This window comes from Monodon monoceros, unplaced genomic scaffold, assembly GCF_005190385.1.
Source record: "Monodon monoceros isolate NGI ecotype Baffin Bay Population unplaced genomic scaffold, NGI_Narwhal_1 Super_Scaffold_9, whole genome shotgun sequence".
Taxonomy (NCBI): Eukaryota; Metazoa; Chordata; class Mammalia; order Artiodactyla; family Monodontidae; genus Monodon; species Monodon monoceros.
Genome location: NW_021703786.1, coordinates 40,144,293 through 40,164,877, shown reverse-complemented (window position 1 = coordinate 40,164,877; position 20,585 = coordinate 40,144,293). Strand labels below are relative to the sequence as shown.

The following is a 20,585-nucleotide window of genomic DNA, read 5'->3' as shown; positions in this document are numbered from 1 at the left end:
GGAGAGCGCGGGCGGCGGCATGGGCACCCGGCAGACCAAGGGCAGCCTGGCGGAGAGAGCCAGCCCCGGCGCGGCGCCCGGCCCCCGCCGCGAGCGGCCCGACTTCTGGGCGTCGCTGCTGCTGCGCGCCGGGGACAAGGCGGGGCGCGCGGGCGCCGGCTCGGGGCTGCCCCCCTACCACCGGCGCGTCGGCATGGTCCAGGAGCTGCTGCGGATGGTGCGCCAGGGCCGGCGGGAGGAGGCGGGGACGCTGCTGCAGCACCTGCGCCAGGTGAGCGCCGGGAGGGGGCGCGGGGGCGCCCCGCCCCTTCCCGCAGAGGCCCCGGAGCGCCGAGGGGCACCGCCCGGGCCCCTGCTCGCGGGGATGGAGCCCGGTCTGGCCGCAGGTGCCTCGACGCTGCCCCTGAATTCGAGGCCTCAGGACAGGGCGGAGGAAGGCTGGCCCGGTGAGGCCCGGCTGAGGGGGACCTGTTGGAATAATGTCCCCGCTTCAGTCCTCCGCAGGCAAGGACTGAGGGAGGAGGAGGCTGGTCCCGGGGACGGTTCGTGGGAGGGGATGCCTGCCTGGGCCGAGGCGCTTTTCTTCCCCTCTACCCGCCGGCAGTCACCCCCGTCAAGGGTCCTCAAGGAATGCGCAGTCGTCAGCTTCCCCAGGGGGCGTCCAAGGGCGCAGCCCTGGGGCTGGTGAGATAGATGCCAGTCCCCAGGGGCTTTGCCCACCCGGGAGGCCTCCTGGAGAAGAGGCGTCCCGGATGGCGGTTCGGGTGGGCGACAAGGTTTTCTCTCCTGTGACTAACTTTGGCAGGCGCTCAGCCGGGGGCCCCCGCGGAGCAGTGGAGGGGGGCGGGGGGGGCTGGACTGGGTTCCTACGTGACTGTTTATCTGCAGGGACTTCAGGAGGCTGCCTGCACTCTGCCCTCAGCCTGTTCCCGTCCCTGCCCCGCTGGTTAGGGACCGTCCTTCACATCTGGCTGGCCTCCTCTGCTTTGGGGCTGCCTTGGGGCTGACGCTGTCCCCCACCTCTCTGGCTTTTTTCCTTCCTCACTTTCTTTTGAGGGAGGGGGCGGCCTGCTCCGTAGATTTTGTGGAGTCGCAGAGAGGCAGGAGGGTGCACCTCCTGCATCCCCGGAGGTTGTCTTGGCGGGGCTTTGTGAGGGTAGCTGAGTCCAAGCCCGTATTCTTGCTAGATTGACCCCGTTAGTGGTGGAGTCCGGAGGGGATGGGGGATGGGGCCTCTCGGGTGGCCTTTCTGAAGTTCTTCCATCACTGATGAGAGAGGCTGTAGGAGAACCTTCCCGGGAGGAGCGTCCAAAATCGAATCAGACCCACATCCCTCCTGGAGTCTGCAGCAGACCCCCAACCCCCTTTCTATGTGGTGTGGGTTACCCTGGAGTGTATGTTCCCAAGGTGTGTGCTGTACAGGGAGAGGGAAGCAGCGGCTTCTGCTCTGGCCTCCACTTTCCCAAACAGCGTCCGGAAGGCTGCCTGAGATGCCACTGGATCCCCAGGTGCCTTCTCTGAGCCCAGTCATCAAAGAAAGATGACATTCCACACCACATAACTTTCTTGGTGTGTATTTCTTTGTCTTTCAAAAACTGGAAACCAGTGTATGGCCTCTGTGGAAACTGTTTTGCTTTCAAACGGCATAATGGATTTTCCAGACCATCACATCCATTTGCACACCAGACAGTGAGAAGGTGTTTCTGATCATGTGCTGTTCCCTCGCACCGGGGTGGGTGCTTCCGGAGGATTCAGGACCGTGGAGGGGCTGACGGTGGAGGTCCAGACAAGCCCTTCCGGGAGGGTGAAAGAGCACGGTGCCGCCAGTCAGTCCGCTGGGGCCTGCGGGGTGAGGCAGACCCTCGAGGCTGAGTGATTCCACGTCCCGGGGAAGCTCGTTTCGGAGAGTAGATGCGTCCCGTGACCCCCACAGGGTCCCTGAGACACAGAGCACTTCCGGAGAGATAGTGTCTTGTTGGTGTCCTGACACCCTTCTCAGTGGCAGGACTGCGAGGGCTGATGGAGGGCAGAGGTTAGCCAGGCTCACCCTTTTCTGTGAAAGCAGCAGCATAACTTGCCCTCCAGTTCCAGCCATGTGCTGGGCTTTCCTGACCTCTGGGTAAGGTCTGTGGGCCTCTCTGGAGCCAGTGACGGGCTTGCCCAAGGCGCCTGGAGAGCTGTGTTGCCTAGAACTTGCAGATCAGGGCCCCTCCAGGAAGTGGCGGTGGGCCCTGGGCGGTGTGGGAGGGGAGCCCCGGGTGTCCAAATATCTGTGAGAAACCAAGAGGTGGTTTTTTAGGACCCTGAGGCTGTTTGGAGGAACGTAGAGCTGCATCTGTGCTGTGCACTGAAGTGGCTTTCTCCTAAATCGTATTTTCCTTTCCAGTTTCCTCCTCTAGGCTGGAGGTGGTGATGTTCAGAAAGGGAATGAGAAGTCACTGAGAGAGGTGCAAACACCCGGGGCCTCAGCGGGGGGGGGGGGGGGGGGGGGGGACCAGCAAGGCCTCGTCAGTAACGGTGGGCAGAGGCGGGGTGTGCAGAGCTCAGGGGCTGGTCCTGCTGGGATGCTATCCCAGCCCCACAAGGCGCAGGGTGGCGTTGATGAAGAGAAACAGGCAGAGATGGTGGCAGCCCGACAGCCACGGCGTCCGCACTTGCTCCTGTGTTTGACAACGTGTGTGGCTGCCCAGAGCCCGAGGGGGGGAGGAGGCTGGAGGTCCTCAGTCCCTGTGGTTCTTCACCCCCTTGAGTCCGTGAGCTTTTTGTGGCCCTGAAAGAGTTCTAGACACTCTTCCCAGACTAGTGCAGCAACATTCACAATCTTAAAAGTATTTCGGAGGGTTCGCAGACCCCAAGTTCAGGATATGCCCCCATCTGGGACCTCCCCTCCCCCGACCATGTGACTTGCTACAGGCTCAGGATGTGGAACTAGAGACCCCGGGACCACGTGTGGCAATTCACGGTGGGCTGAAGGATGGTTGGCTGCCGCTGCTGCCGCTTCTGAATCTAGGATTCTTTCCAACCTGAGATTTGGGGGGTGGTTTCCCTGATGGGAGACTCTCCAGCCTGTCCATGCCTGTCCCTTGCCAGAGAGGAATCAGGAGGCCTCCTTAATGTTAAGGAGCTGCGCTGGGGGTGCAGGCAGGATGCCAGGAAGCTGCCTGCTGCCTGCAAGGAGCAGAGAGCCACCCCCTTCCCTTTAGGAGCCGTGTCATCTCAGTAAGAGCCTGGGGCCAAGGGTCAGCTCGGGCAGCTTGCCTTCCTTCCGGTCCTCAGTCTGCTTTGACCTTGGACCCCGCTGATAACCTCTGTGTGGTGTTTCCTTGTTTCCCAGAGGGTGTCTGAAGTACTGAGCAGAGCAAATGCTGCAAAGCGTGTGAAATTGCCTTGGTTCTGCAAATCGAGACTCGTTCTCCCGGCCGCGATGATAAGAAGAAGGAGAATCTGCTTGGGGTCTGGGCGGGCTGCGGGCAGGGTCTCGTACCCTTTCTCCGGCCGGGCCCAGGATGTTTCAGATTCTGTCTACCTGACCAGGGCTCAGTCCGGGTCAAAAGCTCACTGCAAGTTCAGAAGCAGTGTGGGGCGGCGTGGGGATGAAAGAAGTCAGCTGTGGATAGAAGAGGCCGCTCCTCTCCCCTCCCCCGGCCCCGTTCCTGCAGGCCTCACCCTTCCCCAGATGTTGCTTCCTAAGTCTTAGGCACACACTTGCCATCTTCAAGGAGCCCTGGGGAAGAAGTAACCTTTAGTCATGGAGAGAGGGCAAGTGCCGGGCTACAAGGGAGGTGGGGTGTCATCTCTTCAGAGCAGTGGTTTCTCTGAGTCCCCAAATCCCAGACTGGGCCATCAGCCAGCTTCCTGGAGCACCAGAGGAAGGGCTCAGTTTCCCCGGGACACCCCAGGCTGAGGTGGCTGCCTCCTCCCTGCTTTCCCATAAAGAGGGTCTGGTCGGGTTGGCTTATGGCCACTCAGTGTGGCGCAGCCCCACTGAGCAGAGCTGTGCCAGGCTTAGCCCGACGCTGTGGCCCCTGGGAACACGAGCCTCACCAGCAGTGCAGAAGGGAACCCTCAGCAACCGAGGATGTCTGGCTGCCCCAGGAGGCTGGCTAAGGGACGAGCACGCGGGGAGGGCTCTTGGGAACCTGGAGGTTGGGTGCTTTTTCCTCCGACAACCCCCCAAGAGGATTGCTTAGGCGAGCAGCTTGGAAGGCCACCAGACAGCGAGCAGGGAGTTCCCCACCCTCAGCCTCGATCTCGTTCTTCTCCACCTGGGATGCACTTCCTCATTTCCGTGGAATGCTCCTTACCTTTCCAAGGCCACCCTTCTGAGCCACGTCAGCCCACGACTCTGAGATCCGGTTGCCGGTTAGGCTGTGTGGATTTAATCGTCCATACAGACGTAGTTTTCTCCGCTGTCCATTTTGTTTGTCAGGCTATGTCACATGCTTCCTGAGGGTGGAGACCCCACCACCGCCTTTGTGTGGAACACCAGCTGCTGCAATCTCGAGTGAGTCGTGTGCTGGGGATGCACTGTCACGGCATGTCCTCGGCAAGCCCTTGGATCTGGACTGTGCGTCCAGGGGCTTATTTGCCCGGCCGGCTGGTATGGTCGTGAGATCTGGCGAGTTTGCTGTCATTTGGTTGGATTCCTGGGAGCCGTGTCCACAGGGATTGGCTGTGGCCTGGCAGCCCGCCAGGCGGTGGTGTTCTTGGGGAGGGGAGTGGCATGGTGCCCGGCCTCCGAGGGCTCCGTGGGAATCCCGCTCGGCAGGTGCAGTGCAGGGCCTCTGCTGAGGTGGCGGGAGAGAGTGGAGCCTGACTGGAGCCTGGCCTCCGCGTTCCTCACTTGCTGCTTGTGCTGAATCACGTCTGTTCCATCCGCACAGAGAAACCTGCCTTTTCAAACGCTGCTGCTCTCTGACCGGGCTGGGCATTTCCAGGGCTGCAGAAGCAGGAGGAATCCCATGCCAGGGCCTGCTCTACTGGTTTCCAAGGCCAGGACACGGCCACCTCAGTATGGCTGGGGGTGGGGGGGTGGGGGGGAGACGGCAGGGCCGGGGCTGGGCCAGCTCTCCTGGCTTCAGGTCTGGTGCGGAGGGGGCCCTCTGCTAGAGCTAATGCCCGCCCCCTCAGAGATGCCCACAAACAGCCTGGGCTCCACTGCGGACCTCCACCCCCCCGCCTTGCCTAACGCCGCCTTGGTGCATCGGTGCACCCTCCCCTTCCCCAGAGTCATTTCATTTCGAAGTGCACTTTGCTGGCAGAGGCCACAGATCGTATACCGGGCACAGGAAATCCTTGAGAGGATTTTAAGGTTCTCCTCAGGGACGCTTCCCCCCCCCCCCCGCCGCCTCACCCCCCCAACAGTGTCCTCGCTCAGGAGCCAGCAGGGTCTGGCTCAGACCTCTCGAGTCATCCTGCCAGTAACCGGAGGCATTGTTGGTGCTGTCAGCCTCCCCCGTCCTCAGGGTTCCAGCGGCTGCGCCAGTCCGCCCACACAGCCCACACACGCCTGCAGGCGGGAGCCACCTGCAAAAGGGTTATCCAGGTGATTAGGGTGTCTCCCCATCGGGGTGCCCAAGGGGTGGGGTCAACATCCGGGGAGATCCCCACCCCAAGTGGGGGTCTCAGCCAGCCATCTGCCCCCATCACTTTCCTGCCAGGAGCAGCACCGTGGGCGGCCTGTGACAAGGGTGACCCCCCCGCCCTGTGCTGCATGCCCTGGCCCTCCGGCTGTGTCGCATCCACTCTCCTCGGGAGGAGCTGGGGGTGGGAGCCGCGTGTAAACCGGCGGGCCCGGGCCCCACCACTGTCGCTGGGAGAGTCCGCTGTTCTGATGGGAGCAGTGACCTTGACGGGCCGAGCAGGCGGGGCCGGGCCTTACAGTGCCTGCTTTCCTCCCCACCCCACCCACTGGCCCGAGCAGAGCCCACGTGGCTCTCTGGGAACATTTCCCAGCCCTTTTTTTTTTTTTTTTTAACTTTTATTAGCTCAAACTCCTGGCTGCTGCAGCCATATGGAGTTCTGCCGAAGGCTGCTGCTCAAGGGATGTGGCATTTTGATGTTTCTAACTTCATCTTAACCAGGATAGACACAGAGTCGGGCGAGAGTGGAGGATGTCAGTGTTTGCCTGCGGGGTGGCCTCACGTTGGACCTGAGGTCTGTGCCCATCTCCAGGGCTGCCCCTGCCTGCTCTGGCCTCCGCCTCCCGGCCTCTGTCTGCCTCTCTCCTGCCCGCCTCCTGGGCCTTCTCTGTGTCTCTCCCTCTCCCTGGGCGAGAAGCAGACTTTTCGTCTCTGTTATTTGGTCCGATCTTGTTCAGCTTCCCTCTGCAGCCGCCACGCCGCAGCCTCCATGGCAGGAAGGCAGCCATGGGGGCCGTGAGAACTGGAGGGAGTCAGCGGCCGGGGGCGGGGGGGGGGGGGGTTGGTTGTCTGGTCTGGTCGGTGCCCGGTGCCTTGGGCGGGAGGTCAGGCGCTGGAGACACCCCTCCCGCCTGCGTGCTGCTTCCCAGCCCATAAAGCATTTTCTCCTGTTTATTTTGCTCCTTAAATAGTCTTGTGAGGTCAGCAGGATATTGCTTAAAGCAAAAAATGGTGGGTTTTCTTTTTTAATATTATGAAAGCAGCGCATCGTCATTGTACGAAAACAAGAAAATACAGATGAGCAAAACTAAGGCCTGAGAGTGTTTCACGTGTCCCGCCGTCTAGTGCCCGCTCTTCCAGGCAGTGGTCTAGGCCCCGGGAGGCAGAAGAGACAGTAGTAATTGTCCCCCCACCTCATGGAGGGGTTGTGAGGATCCAGGAGGCCGGTGCTGGTGCAGGTGCTTAGCGGGGCTCCGAGAAAGGGCTCCACTCTGGTGGCCGCCTTCACTGGGAACTGGGGGGACCTCGGCTCTGGTCCCGGCTCAGGCTCTAACTTGCCAGCCCCTTCCCTTCTCTGGCCTCAGTTTCGCCACCAACAAAGTGAAGGGCTGTGTGGCTGAGATGACCACTGAGGTTCCCTGCCACCACGCAGGTTCCACCAGGCTCCCGTGGATTCAGGGATGGACCCGTTCATTCCCACATGAGCCGGATTCACAGTCGTGCACTGATGTCACTCCCTTGTCCCCACCTTGTACAAGAGCTGGGACACAGGGAGGGGCTTCTGGAGGGAAGCAGACCCCTGGGGCTGACCTCTGCACACCGGTACAAACCCTTCCTCCCTCGGGGCTCCCAAATGGACCAGGAGCTGGGCTGGGAGCTGAAGGGCGCCAGCCCCCCACTTCCTAGTTGGGGCTTTGTCTCACCTGCCCTGCCTGGCCCCTCCCAGCGGTCCTGGTGCTCAGGCCTGTGCCTCTCCTGTCCACACCCCCTTCCCAGGCCCTTGGCCCCTTGGCCCCCTGTCCCCAACAGCACGTTCTCCGAGTGGTACTTCTACAGTGGTTGGTTTGTTAAAGTGGGATGATGTGGCAGTGGAGGCCCAGATGAAGTTGGAGGAGGTGGAGAGTGGAGCACAGCCCGAGGAGAGGGTGGTCCCCGCACAGTGGAGCATGGCCACGCCCCTGCTCCCGGCAACCAAGGACTCTGGGGGCGTGAAGGCCATTCAGTGAGTGAGTCCAGGTGGCCCAGTGGTGCCTCATCACCTCAGTCCTTCAGTGAGATGTAAGGCAGCTCCTGGCCCATACAGTGCCTTTGTGAGAAGTAGAAGAAGACACCTCTCTGGTTGGCAGAGACGAAGTCAAGGCTTGGTGAGTTCAGCCCCACCCGGACACCCTTGTGCAGTGTGCATCCTGCACAGCTGTACTTAGCATCCTTGGTGAAGGTGCGCAGAAGTTCAGTCTTTATCAGCTGAAGCCAGTCGGGAGGCTCACCCCTTCTCCCACTTGCCCCCTCGGGCATGGCCTCCCCGCGTCGCCTATGGCAGGGAACAGTGCAGTGTCAGCCAGCACGTGATTTCTGCCTCTGAGCTGAACGCTTGCCTTCTCCCTCCTGAATCAGGGAGCTGAAACGATCGGGCATCTTCTTCTAGAAGGTTCCAGATCAACACTCCTGCCTCTCCAAGGGCATTGGACAGATGCAAAGACATCAGTGAGTCTGGAGTCAGGCTCAGGGGGGAGCATCAGGGGGGACACAGGTAGATCAGAGAGTCCTTCCTTGCTGGGCTCCCAAGGACTCCAGCCCCTCGCCCATGTCCTGGGGACCAGGAATCCCTCTCCAGCTTCCCAGACTGTTTGCGTCCCCACCTCCGCTGATTCTGGGGGAAATTAGGTCTGGATGCTTGCACCCCCTGTAAATAACCTCCACGTCTCCAGATGAAATAACTCCCCTCAGTTTAGTTTTTCCTAGTACGAGCCAGTCTTCTGAACTTCTTATCATTCTCATCGGCCAATCTACGTTTTCTATTTTCTTCTGCAGTTGCGGAGTTTTGGGCTTTCCAAACAGCTACCAGCCCAGGGACATCGGGAGGGGGGAGGTTCTCGGAGATGGAAGCTCAGACACAAGTTTCCAAGTTACCTGTTCTGAGAATTCCCATCTCTCCAGAAATCACCTGCTGGTTGAGAATCGGCCCAGTCAAGCAGGGGGAGAATAATAGAGATGTTTTCGGTGTGACACATCTCAGTGGGAGGCTGGTCCACGCGCGAGGGCCCAGAAGTGGGCACTGTGAGGGGGCCAGAGGCTCAGGAAGTTGGGGGAGCAGGCCTGGAATAGGAGAGGGGGCAGCAGGATGGAACTGGAGAAACAGTTTTGGAAAGCTGGCAGGAGCTGGCCAGGAAACCCAAAGGAGCAGAGGCAGCTGGCTGGGGACGTGAGAGCCGGTGTGTTGCGCCTGGGCCAGGCTTTGGTGGGGAGACGCCACCAAGGAAATCCTGTGGGCAGAACCCAGGGACCCTGGGACCGGGAGGGAGACCTGGGACCCGGGCAGGAGGCTCTGGGCCTCCACGGGCCTGTCACTTTGGCCCTTTCACTTCACCCACTTCCACCTCCACCCCGGCCCTCCCAGGGTCCCCGGAAGCTGTGGACAAACTCGGTGACCTCCCAGAGACCAGGCAAAGGCCCTCCCTCCCCAAGGACACTGCCCTTTGCAGCCTTTGAGGCTCACTGATTCTTTCTTGTTGCTGCTGGTTGTGGCCCCTGGTTCTTCCACTTGTGGGGCGGTGAGGCCCCGAGGAGGAGCAGGGCCTTAAGGTGGGGAAGAGTCCACCTGGCCAGGGCTCCTTCCCTGGGTCCACTCCTGCCCCAACCCCCGCTGCCCAGAGAAAAGGTCTTGGGGAAATCAGCTGAGCTGGAGCGCAGGCAGGCAGGGCCTCGCCGCGGCCGTGGACCTGGGGGACCTCTTACCCCTGCACTTGGGTGTGAGCTGCATTTGAGCTGGACTCCCTGTCCTGTGTGACTCATCTCTGCTCCCCGGGATTCTCGGAGGCTGTGCCCGGGCCTTGCCTCTGACCTAGAGATTTAAAGTGGTAAAGACCCCTAGTTTGTTGGGGGGGGGTTGATTTTATGTGCCATCTCGGCGAGGCCATGTTACCCAGTTTTTGGTCAAATGTGAGTCTAGATATTGCCGCAAAGATATTTTTCAGAAGAGATTAACGTGAAATCAGTCAACCTTGTGTAAAGCGGGTGACCTTGTGTAGTGTGGGTCGGCCTCAGGGAATCCGTTGAAGTCCCTTGAGAGAAGTCCCTTGAGAGAAAAGGCGGAGGAATTCTGCCCCAGGCTGCCTGCCTTCAGACCTGCCATCTCCCACAGTCACTATTCCTCACACCTCCCTCTCTCTCTCTCACACACCCCTCTTATCAGTTCTGTTCCTCTGGAGAACGCCGACTGTTACACTTGTCTTCCAAGGGCTGATGTCTGGGGGAGGCGGGTAAGGAACTTCCGGAGGCCCCCGCGGCCCCCCTGCACTGCCACTGGATCGCAACCCTCCGGTCCTCGACTTCTCACTCTGAGAAGTGGGCTGTCCCATGCAGCCTGTCCTGCTTGGAAAGCAGGTTGTCAGGGAGCCAGAGGAGCCTTGAAGTCACTCCTCCACCCCTTCTTCTTCTGCATTTCCTTCCACAATGGACCAAACCTTTTAGTTAAAATGGACAACAGTAACCACATGGAAAGACAAATGGGCTTAAATGCATTCACCGGAAGCCATCAGCAAAGGATTATCTCCCAAGCACAGATCGGGAGGGCGCGGGGTAGATGACAGAGTGCTGAGAATCTGTGGAATGTAGGAGCGGGTGGACCTCAGGGACCTGCTGGCCCCAGCCTTTCTGCAGAGTCATAAGCCCACAAGGTGCTCTGGGGAGCGGGAGGCTGCAAAATAAGTTTGGGAAGTAGCACGAATGCTCCCAGCCTTTCAGTCTTAAAGCGGTGGCTGAAACATCGGACGGGAGCAGGGCGCAGGGGTGGGGGGCACGTGCCTGGGGCCACACAGTGACCTAGGGGCTACCTCAGGCCTGGAGCCTGGGAGGCTCCTGCCCCGCCCTGAGCAGAACCTGGGTGGACCTGTGACCACAGGGGGCGGAGCAAACCCTCTTCTGGCCTGCTGTGCCTCCCGGCTGATTTTATGTTTTTCTGAAGAGAAAGCAGCCTTTTATTTATTTGTTGCTACTGCTGTTTCTTGGATTTTAATTGCATTACACTTGGCAATGGTCAAACATCTGTTTCCAGAGGCCTGCTTTGTGCAGAGAGTGTTGTTTTTAAAGACCTCAAAGTTAAAACACAAATAACGTGCAGCCGTGAAGCCGGCACGCTGCGTGCTGGCGGGGAGAGCAGACCCACCAGGCACTTGTCACAGTTAAGGAGGGTCACCTGCCAGGGTGCCCGCCTTCAAACCCTGCAGGGCCGGTGGTCGTGGAGGGGCAGGAGCCCCCAGCCGCCCCTGGGGGACAGCGGCCCTGCGGTGGGACGAGAGAACCGGCCTCGCCCCTCAGCCGGACAGGCAAGTGGGCAGGGCAGCGGCGGCCGGCGGCCTGAGGGGCAGTGCCCACCCTGGAGCCGGCGGGAGCAGCCTTGCCAGCAGGCAGGCCAATGCCAGCAGGTTTCTTTCAGGGAGAGGCCAACGCGGCGGTAGCTTTTATGACTTCTTCAAGTTTGCTTTGCTGTTTGGTGTTTCTGAAGTCTGAGAGAGAGAGAGAGAGAGAGAGAGAGAGAGAGAGTGTGTGTGTGTGTGTGTGTGTGTGTGTGTGTGTGTGTGTGTGGCGCGCGCGTGCGCGCACCTCTGGCCTCCCTCCCCGGGGACGGGCTACACTGGACACACACACACAAGGACAGCTGCCCGCCCGGACCTCGGCCTCATTGTCGTGTCCCTGGGAGGTTTATGGTGTCCTTGAGGCGTGTTTGTGCACACACACCACAGACGCACATACACGCACATATATACAGACACACGCAGTACTCATGGGTGCTAGATTTTCTCAATTACGATTCAACATACTGAACTAAAAAATGTTAAAGCCTACTGTTTCCCTAAGATTTTAAGTCTAAGCTACAAATGCCATTCTGTTTATGAATCTAGTAGATTTAAATAATCACATTTAAGGGTAGAGGGCTTATAACTTTGTTAAGTTTCTTTCAATATCTTAGTGATTTTTCAAATTTAATATATCCAGTTTTCTTAAGTTTATAAATAGCCGTCCTAAAAAGCGGGACTTTCCCAAGCTCCTGAACAGTTCTTAAAATGCAATAAGCTTATAAATACGGTGAACATTAAATTCTGTTAAACATTTCGAAACTGTCACAAACTCGGCCAGATCCTCCTTCAGCGTCCTGCTTAAAATCATAAGCCTAAAGTCAGTTACTCACTCACCCCTTTCAAATCAGAATTGCAGGCCTCATCTGTTAGGTGATTCTCTACAGTGTTACAAGTGTGTGAAGCGCCAGATTTATGAATTTCTGGGTGCATCTGAGCTGCATTACTCCAGTGTCTGCCGGTGTAATTCAACACCTTGGGGGTTAAGAGGCAGTGGATGAGCCCAAGAGCGACCTTCTGTCCTCAGTACCCCGAACTGCACCCCCTCCAACTCCCCTGTCCGGGCGGCTTCACCGCTGGGCTGGATTCTGTCTGCTGCTGTTCCTTTCATCCGTCCTCCCCTGTTCCTCCTGCCCTCAGGGCCCCACCTCTTCAGCTGTTTAGCGGTGTCCTCTTGGATGGTGAACACCCCACGCCCTTGGCTCCGGGATCGTGCATCCAAGGCCACGCTAATGACACATCCCAGGGGGCCCGAAGAAAGAGTCCTTAGCAGCCACCTTCCCTCCTGGTACAGAACTCCTGCTACAACAGCACTAAGGGATCTCTCCCCACTGCTTACATAGTTCCAGTGTCTGTGAACTCACTACTTGATTTTTTTTTAATTGTGGTAAAGGGTAGATAACATAAAGCTTATCATTTTAACCACTTTTACGTGTACAGTTCAGTGGCATTAAGCACATCTACAGTGTTGTGCAACCATCCATCTACAGAGCTCTTCATTTTCCCAAACTGAAACTCTGTCCCCATTAAACACTAATTCCCCATCCCCTTCTCCCCAGCCCCTGGCAACCTCCATCCTACCTTCTGTCTCTATGGATTGGACTCCTCTAGGGACCTCATACGAGTGGAATCATACAGTATGTGTCCTTCTGTGACTGCCTTATTTCATTTAGCATCATGTCCTCCCGGTTCATCCTGTTGGAGTGTGTGTCAGGATTCCCTTTACCACTTGTTTTTAAATGTTCTTTCTTACATTGGGCTGGAAACCGTCTTAGGGGATGTGGTTCTATAGGGAGCATTTCTTTTTTTTTTTTTTTTGGCTGTGCCACCCGGCTTGCGGGATCTTAGTTAACCCTGTCCAGGGATTGAACCCCGGGCCCTCGGGAGTGAAAGCACGGAGTCCTAGCCACTGGAGCGCCAGGAAATTCCCTACAGGGAGCATCTCTGACTAGCCCAGTCCCACCTCTGGGAGCAGACAGCAAAGGAGAGTATGTCGGGGGTACACGCATCCAGAGAGGACCCAGGGCTGGTGGAAGCAGCAAGGAGGTTTCTGCCGATAACGGTCCCAGTTGCCCACAGCTGTGCTCCTGGTTGAGGTCAGCACAGGCCAGAGGAGGAAAGGGGTCCCCGCCCACTTGCCCTAACCTTTTCGCCTTGGTGCGTCCCCTGGGGAAAATGCCACCGCTGTTTCCATCCGCTGTATTAGTTTCCTAGGGCTGCCGTCACAGACGGTGGCTTCGAACGACAGAAACTTCTTCTCTCACGGCTCTGGAGACCAGAAGGCTCAAGTCAAGGTGTGGGCAGGCCACCCTCCCTTGAGAGGCTGTCGGGAGAGTTCACTCTTCTTCGCTTCAGCGGCTGGTGGCCCTGGCTGCATCCATTTCCCATCCCCTTCTTCTCTGTGTCTGTCTCTTGTAAGGACACCTGGCGTTGGATTTAGGGCCCAACTGGGTAACCCGGGATGATCTCATCTTGAGATCCTTCTGCAAAGACCCTTTTTCCAAATGAGATAAATTCACACGTTCTGGGGACTAGGGATGTGGAGTTGTCTTTGGGGTGCTGCCATTTAGCCCGGCACATCCGTTTCCGTTTCTCACACGTGGTGTGTACCTTGCCCCAGGTGTCCCGTCCACCCCGTCCATCCCCGGCGGGACTCTGCCCACCTTCCTTAGAGGCCGTGGTCTTCATTCACACGGAGCTCCTCTGGCTTCTCCCCTTGGCGGCTTCCTGGGGCTGGCTGCATCTCCCTGACAGCACCTGACAGTTCCCGTCCCTCCCCTGGGAATCCCCGAGGCAGCCAGAATGTCAGGGGGGAGGGGACACGGAGACCGGTGGCCCAGGCAGGCCCAGTACTGCAGACTGTGTCCCTCCCCGGAAGAGTGGCCTCTGATGTTCCAGAGGAGGACCGCGTGCGATCACTGCCTCGTTATCGCCCCGCGCACGCGGGCTCCGGTGGCTTCAATGCAGCTGTCTACCTTTTCTGGTTAATATGCGGAGCCTGCTGCCTGCTCCTTCCCCGGGCTCTGCAGCAGGAGCCGTAGCTTCATGCCTGGAGGAGAGAGACAGACACAAGCGCATCTCCCGCAGGGCCTTCCTCCTGGGAACAGGCCCAAAACCTGGAACTTAAAAGGCAAGAGGGTGCTCGTGGTTTAAAATAGCGAGTGCGTGGCAGCCTGCTGAGTGGCTTCCGCCTAAAATACCTGCGGAGACACACCAAAAGCAGATGAAAATTCCTGAAAGCCAAGAAAGGTGGGCGGCCTGGGAGGAACCCCTTCCAGCTCTGAGACAGATGGAGCTGCCCCGGCTCCCCCCGGAAGCTGAGACCTCCCAGAGGAAGGGGAAGCCCCCTTCTCCCCAGTCGGAGGGAGTCGTCAGGCAGCTGCCCCTTTCCCACGCGAGCAGTGATTCGGGGGCAGAAACAGTACTGTTGAGCGCTGCCCTCACTGCACCTCCCCAGGCATCTCTGCGTGTATTTGGAGAAAGCCACCCTCAGACGCTACCTCCACCAGGCAGGCGGGAGAGAGGGAAACCCGCGAGCGGTGGCCGCTGGCAGTCCAGCGTGGCCCGTGGGCTCAGCCAGGGATGGGGAAGTCCTGGGATGTGGACACCACTGTGGGTTTCCACAGACTCCATCTGTGGAGTTTGGGCGGCCCAGGCTGTGGAGGTGGGCAAAGATGTCCCTTCCCAAGGTCAGAGTCACATTAGCTCAGTGTCCGGGGTGTGGTCCCCCGGCTGGGCTCCTTACAAACCAGCACCTGAGAGGTGGGCTCGGCTCTTATCCAGGGAGGCAGCCGTGGGACAAGGTCAAGATTCTGGTTAAGATTCCAACGTACGGGTGTGGTTTTCACACCAACAGGCAGTTACTCGACACGAGCTGGGTGTCCTACAATTCAACTCGATTCTGATGCTCTCTACCCAGAGGTGGTGTCCGATCCCACAGGTTAAGGGGATCCCACAAGGCAGCCCCCCACTTCAGACTCTAATCACAAGTCCAGGTTGTTACCCGTGCTTCTGACCAATCAACTATAGGTTGGAGGTTCTCACGACCCTCTCCTTGGGTTGGATTAATTTGAGTGGCTCACAGAACTCAGGAAAACATTTTACTCACTAGTTTATTATAAAACGATGTAACTCGGGACCTCCCTCGTGGCGCAGTGGTTAAGAATCCACCTGCCAATGCAGGGGACACGGGTTTGGGCCCCAGGAAGATCCCACAGGCCGCGGAGCAGCTAAGCCCGTGCGCCACAACTACTGAGCCCATGTGCCGCAACTACTGAAGCCTGTGTGCTGCGACTACTGAAGCCCGTGTGAGCCTAGAGCCTGTGCTCTGCAAGAAGAGAAGCCACCACAATGAGAAGCCCGTGCACCACAACGAAGAGTAGCCCCCGCTCGCCGCAACTAGAGAAAAGCCCGCGCACAGCAACCAAGACCCAACACAGCCAACAATTAATAAAAAAAAAAAAAAAGATGTAACTCAGGAACAGCCAGATGGGAGAGAGGCACAGGGCCAAGTGTGGAGAAGGACACGGAGCTTCCAGCCCTCCAGGTGTCCACTCTCCACACCTCCCCGTGCTCACTGACCCAGAAGCTCTCCGAACCCCGCACTTTGGAGAGTTTCTGGAGATTTCATCACATAGGCTCGACTGATTACCTCGTTCGCCATTGGTGACTGATTCTCTTCATCCCCTCTCCCCTCCCTGAGATAGGGATGGGACTGAAAGTTCCAACCTCTAATGACATGGTTGGTTCCCCTGGCCCCATCCTCGGGTGACCAAGGGGCCTCCCAAAAGTCACCTCATTAACAAAAATAAAGTCATTAAAAAAGTCATCTCTGGGTTTCCCTGGTGGCACAGTTGTTGAGAGTCTGCCTGCCGATGCAGGGGACATGGGTTCATGCCCCGGTCTGGGAAGATCCCACATGCCGCGGAGCGGCTGGGCCCGTGAGCCATGGCCGCTGAGCCTGCGCGTCCGGAGCCTGTGCTCCGCAACAGGAGAGGCCGCAACAGTGAGAGGCCTGCGTACCGCAAAAAAAAAAAAAAAAAAAAAAAGTCATAACAAAAGACACCTTTGTCTCTCTCATCAGTTAGGAAATTCCGCAGGTTTTAGGAGCTCTGTGCCAGAAAGAGAACAAAGACCAAATATCTATTTCTTATTATAAATCACAACATCACACTAGACAGATGGTGGATGGGGGTCTCACTAGATCACCCCTCCTTCAGGGGTGAGCAAGTGGGGAAAATAACCCTGTGCGTCGGAGAAATACTGTGGAGGCTGGACCCTGACTCTGGAATGATCTACGGCAGGATCCGGGGGAAATGAACTTCGTGGGAAAGGAACAAAATGCCACGAAAAGAGGCAAAAAAGAGAAAAAAGACAGAGGGGGAGATGAAAAGGGAGATAGATGAGCGAAATAAGAATTGCAAGGACTCGAAACGCTGGCCAACACACAGTCCTGACTGGAAGCAGTGGGAGTGGGGTTGACGGTGCCAGACGTGAGGTCAGTGGCAGAATGCAAACCCGGCCCGTCCGCGGGCGTGTGTTACGGGATGAACACGAGAAGAGGTCAGCTCAGAAGGCGCTCAGAGCCGGCATCCGCCCTCCTGATGAGACAGGCTATAAAAAGGTCCATGTTTGTAGATGGAATGACCCCAACACTGAAGGTAAATTCAAAGAAAACACCCACAACTAGACACACAGTGGTAAAAAATTGTAATAACCAGGTATGGCAGGCAGAAAAACAATGGCCAGAAACATGTGCTCCCTCGTATCTCAGGAAGGTGTCTGTTTTTGCCTAAGTGGCAGGACCTTTTTTTAAAATTTAAATTGTTGCAAAATGCACATCACATACAATTTACCATCTTAAATTAACCATTTCTACACTTGAGTATCGTTAAGCACATTCACATTGTTTTGCAACCGTCACCACCGTCATCCTCAGAACTCTTTTCATCTTGCAAAACTGAAACTCTGTCCCCCAGAAACAACTCCCCAGCCTCTCTCCCCGAAAGCCCCTGGCACCCGCCGTTCTACTCTGTGTCTATGAAGTTGACTTCTCTGGGTACCTCATATGCGTGGAATCATCCTTTTGTGACTGATTTCTCTCAGCGTAATGTCCTCAAGGATCGTCCACAGTGTAGCATATGTCAGATCCCATTCCTTCTTATTCCATTGTAGACATATACCACACTTTGTTTATCCATGTGTCTGTAGAAGCTGATGGACACTTGGGTCGTTTCCACCTTTTGACCATTGTGAATAATGCTGCTATGAACATAGGCGTAGAAGGATCTGTCTGAGTCCCTGCTTTCAGTTCTTTGGCATATGTACCCAGAAGTGGAGTCGCTGGGTCATACGGTAACTCTGTTTTTAATTTTTTGAGGGATCGCCGTGGTGTTCTCCACGGTGGCTGCACCACTTCACATTCCTACCAGCAATGCACAGGAGCTCCAGCTGTGTGTCCATCCTCATCAACACTGGCATCTTCTGGTTAGAGTGGGGCTGGCGGTGGCTTGAGCTAAGAACTGGATGAGCCAGAGAAGTTGATTTGATTTGTATTAGGAAGGGAAGGGCTGGGTGCTCAGAGGGTTTGCAGGGTTGAGCTGAGCCGCTGAGGGACAGGTGGGGTCTTGGGGGAGACACAAGGAAGGGATGTTAGGAGCTTGGCTGGGCTGTCCGAGGGTGCCCTCTTGGTGGCGTTGTGAGATTGCTGTAAGGGCATCAGCTGCTTTTCGGGCTATGCTGTACGTTGGACTGATGTTCCTGGGAAGGGGACCGTGTGCTGAGACCATCCAGGAGAGGCAGCGACAATCCCATGGACGTCTGGGCAGAAAAAGCAGCTCAAGACACAAAACCCAGGCTGCCTCAGAGTCGCCTGCCATGCTGAGTACCAGGGGGCTACCGCATTTTGAAGGTTAGTTTCTCTCTAGCCAGGTTGCCTTCAGGTGCGATGTTAACATAAAGGATTTTTCAGCTAGGCTAGAGCTCAGAAAATAACCACCCGTGTATTCATTCTGGATGACGTTCTCCGGCAGCGACGGCATGAGGTGCGGGTATGGGAGCAGCTCCAGGGAAGGGCTGAGCGGTGGCCCTGAACGCTATTGCAGTCCCAAAGACGTGCAAATCTGTGTTCAAACTGAAAGCAAATGGCCAAATTTTATCATCGATAGAGTGCCTTTAACAATTAAAAAAAAAAAACCCACAAATTAAAACAATAAGAGCAGTGACCTGGATCTAAAATCTCTGATTATATCCATAAAGGCCAAGAAGAGGAGAGGCTGGCGGTCAGGCAAGTGTCAAAATTCCCCGCTGACCCTCCACCCCAAGCGCTGCCGAGGTCCCGGGTGCCCCCTCTGAAGCTGCCCGGGGTCCCCACGGTGCCAGCTCACTAGTTCGGGGCCAGCCCCCGAGATTGATATCGCTTCTGCTCCCAGACACCAGACACGAGCTGTGGGCATGGGCTGAGCTTCCTCTCCCAGACGCCCCCATCCCGCTCCACCACCAAAACCACACCCGCATCAACAGGGAGCCTCGCTGAGGGTCGGAGTGACGGGAGAGAGCATAGCAGGGAAGCCGCACCCTCCCCAGGGGCTCCCTGGCTCCTAGCCTGGCTCAGCTTAGCCCCTTTCTCCCAGGGTACCCCATGCTTCTAGCGCTGCGGTTCTCCAGCGCAGGGTATCAAGAGCCCTCTTTATTTTTTCTAATTTAATTGTTTTTGTTTTTGTTTCTGGCCGTGCTGCGCGGCGTGCGGAACTTCCCCAACCAGGGATCAAACCCACGCCCCCTTGAGCGGAAGCGCAGAGTCTTAACCACTGGACCACCAGGGAAGTCCAAGAGCCCTCTTTATACTTTTTTAACTCTTTTAAATTGAGATATAATTGACCTATAACATTGTTTAAGGCCCACAGTGTATTGACTTGATACATTTATATTGCAATGTGGTTGCCATTGTTGCGTTAGCCAACACCCCTGTCTTGTCCCATAAATATCGCTTCTTCTAGTGTTGGTAACAATAGTTTTGTTGTCTTTCATAGTTGTACTGTGTATTAGTCTCCAGGACTTATTTTTCTTCTAGTTGCAAGTATGTACCTTTAAACACCGTCTCCCATTCCCCTACCCCCCAGCCCCAATCCACTCTGTTTTTCAGAGTTCAGTTCTTAGGTTCCACATGTAAGTGAAATCATGCAGTATTTGTCTTTCTCTGACTTACCTCACTGAGCATAATGTCCTCAAGGTCTATCCACGTTGTTGCAAATGGCAGGGTTTCTTTCTTTCTCGAGGCTGAATAGTATTCCATTGTGTATATAGACCACAACTGCTATATCCAGTCTTAGGTTGAGGGGCGCTTAGGTTGTCGCCGTGTCTTGGCTGTTGTGAATAACGCTGCAGTGAACATGGGAGTGGAGATATCTCTTTAATAGTACGTTTTCATTTCCTTTGGATATATACCCAGAAGTGGGATTGCTGGATTGTATGGTAGTTCTGTTTTTAATTTTTTGAGGAACCTTTATACTCTAAATTATGGAGGACCTCAAAGAGGTTTTCTCTCTGTGGGTCATATCTTATAAATGCCATCTGCTGTATAAGAAATCAAAACAAAAATATTTTAAAGATTTATTTATCCATTCATTTAAAGTTAATAAGCTTGCAATGTGAAAGAAATTTTTGTGGAAATAACTATATTTTCCAAAAGAAAAACTATAGTGAGAAGAGCGACATTGTCTCATAGTTGTGTGACTCCCTTTTGTGTGTGGCTGGCTTAGTAGAAGACAGCTGGATTCTCACACACACTGCTTCTGCATTCGGTGTCTTGCAGTAGGTTGTTTTGATGGTTGAAGTCTACAAAGAAAATGTAGCATCGTGCTGCTGTGTCACTGGAAAAGAGGCCCTCACAGAGGCGCTGGAAGGGTCTTGAGGACCCCCTTCACACTTTGAGAAATACTGTGAATCTCTGCTCGCTTTTTGGAAAGCCGTACCCCTCACTCTTCCCACTGGAGTGAGTCCCCAAACCTGGTTCTTCAAGCTTCAGTAACACGGGAGCCCCACTTCTTCGAGGTGACACGTGCTTGCCGTTCACCCTCTTGGTCGCAGGCCAGCGACACTCTCCGTGCCAAGCTGCCCAAAGCAGTGACTCGGGCTGGTGTTCCCAGGTTTTCTGATCGGGGACGGACCACACGCACAGGTCCCAGAGATAGTACCATTTAGATTCGCAATGAGGAATCTAGGAGTCTCCTCAGTGCCTGGTATTTGAAAGGCAGGCCAGCCCCTCCAAGGCCAAAGCAGTCGCCCTGGGCAGCCTGGAGGAGCCGCACGTGGATTTGGTTCTTCCACCCCCCTCACTCCCCCACCCCGACACGCAGCCAGAACGCTGGGCAGAGCGGAACACTGAGGTCCCTGGTGGGCAGGGTCGGTAGCACTGTCAGTGCAGTCATGACACATTTGTCCCCAGTGTGGGTGACACGGAGAGGACACCAAGAACGCCAGATGTGGCCCGAGGCCCTCAGGACATGTGAGGTGTCTGAAAGCTGCACAAGCATTCCGGGGGCCTAGGTGGGGTCGAAGTAAAGGAATAAAAGGATAGATAAAAGTGCAGCAGCGTCTGTCAGGCCCCCATCTGGGTCTCCCTGTTGCAGCTTCTTGTAACCCGGAGCCC

At 56.4% G+C, this 20,585-nt stretch overlaps 1 protein-coding gene across 1 annotated transcript in view; it reads left to right on the top strand.

The window, feature by feature from the left end:
- The first annotated feature begins 19 nt into the window (after positions 1 to 19).
- Positions 20 to 20,585, top strand: part of LRRC75A (leucine rich repeat containing 75A) — a 34,215-nt gene continuing 13,649 nt past the window's right edge. Inside the window, exon 1 of the mRNA XM_029211941.1 lies at positions 20 to 271. Within this exon, the coding sequence (XP_029067774.1) occupies positions 20 to 271 (252 nt within the window). The remainder of the gene's footprint in view (positions 272 to 20,585) is intronic.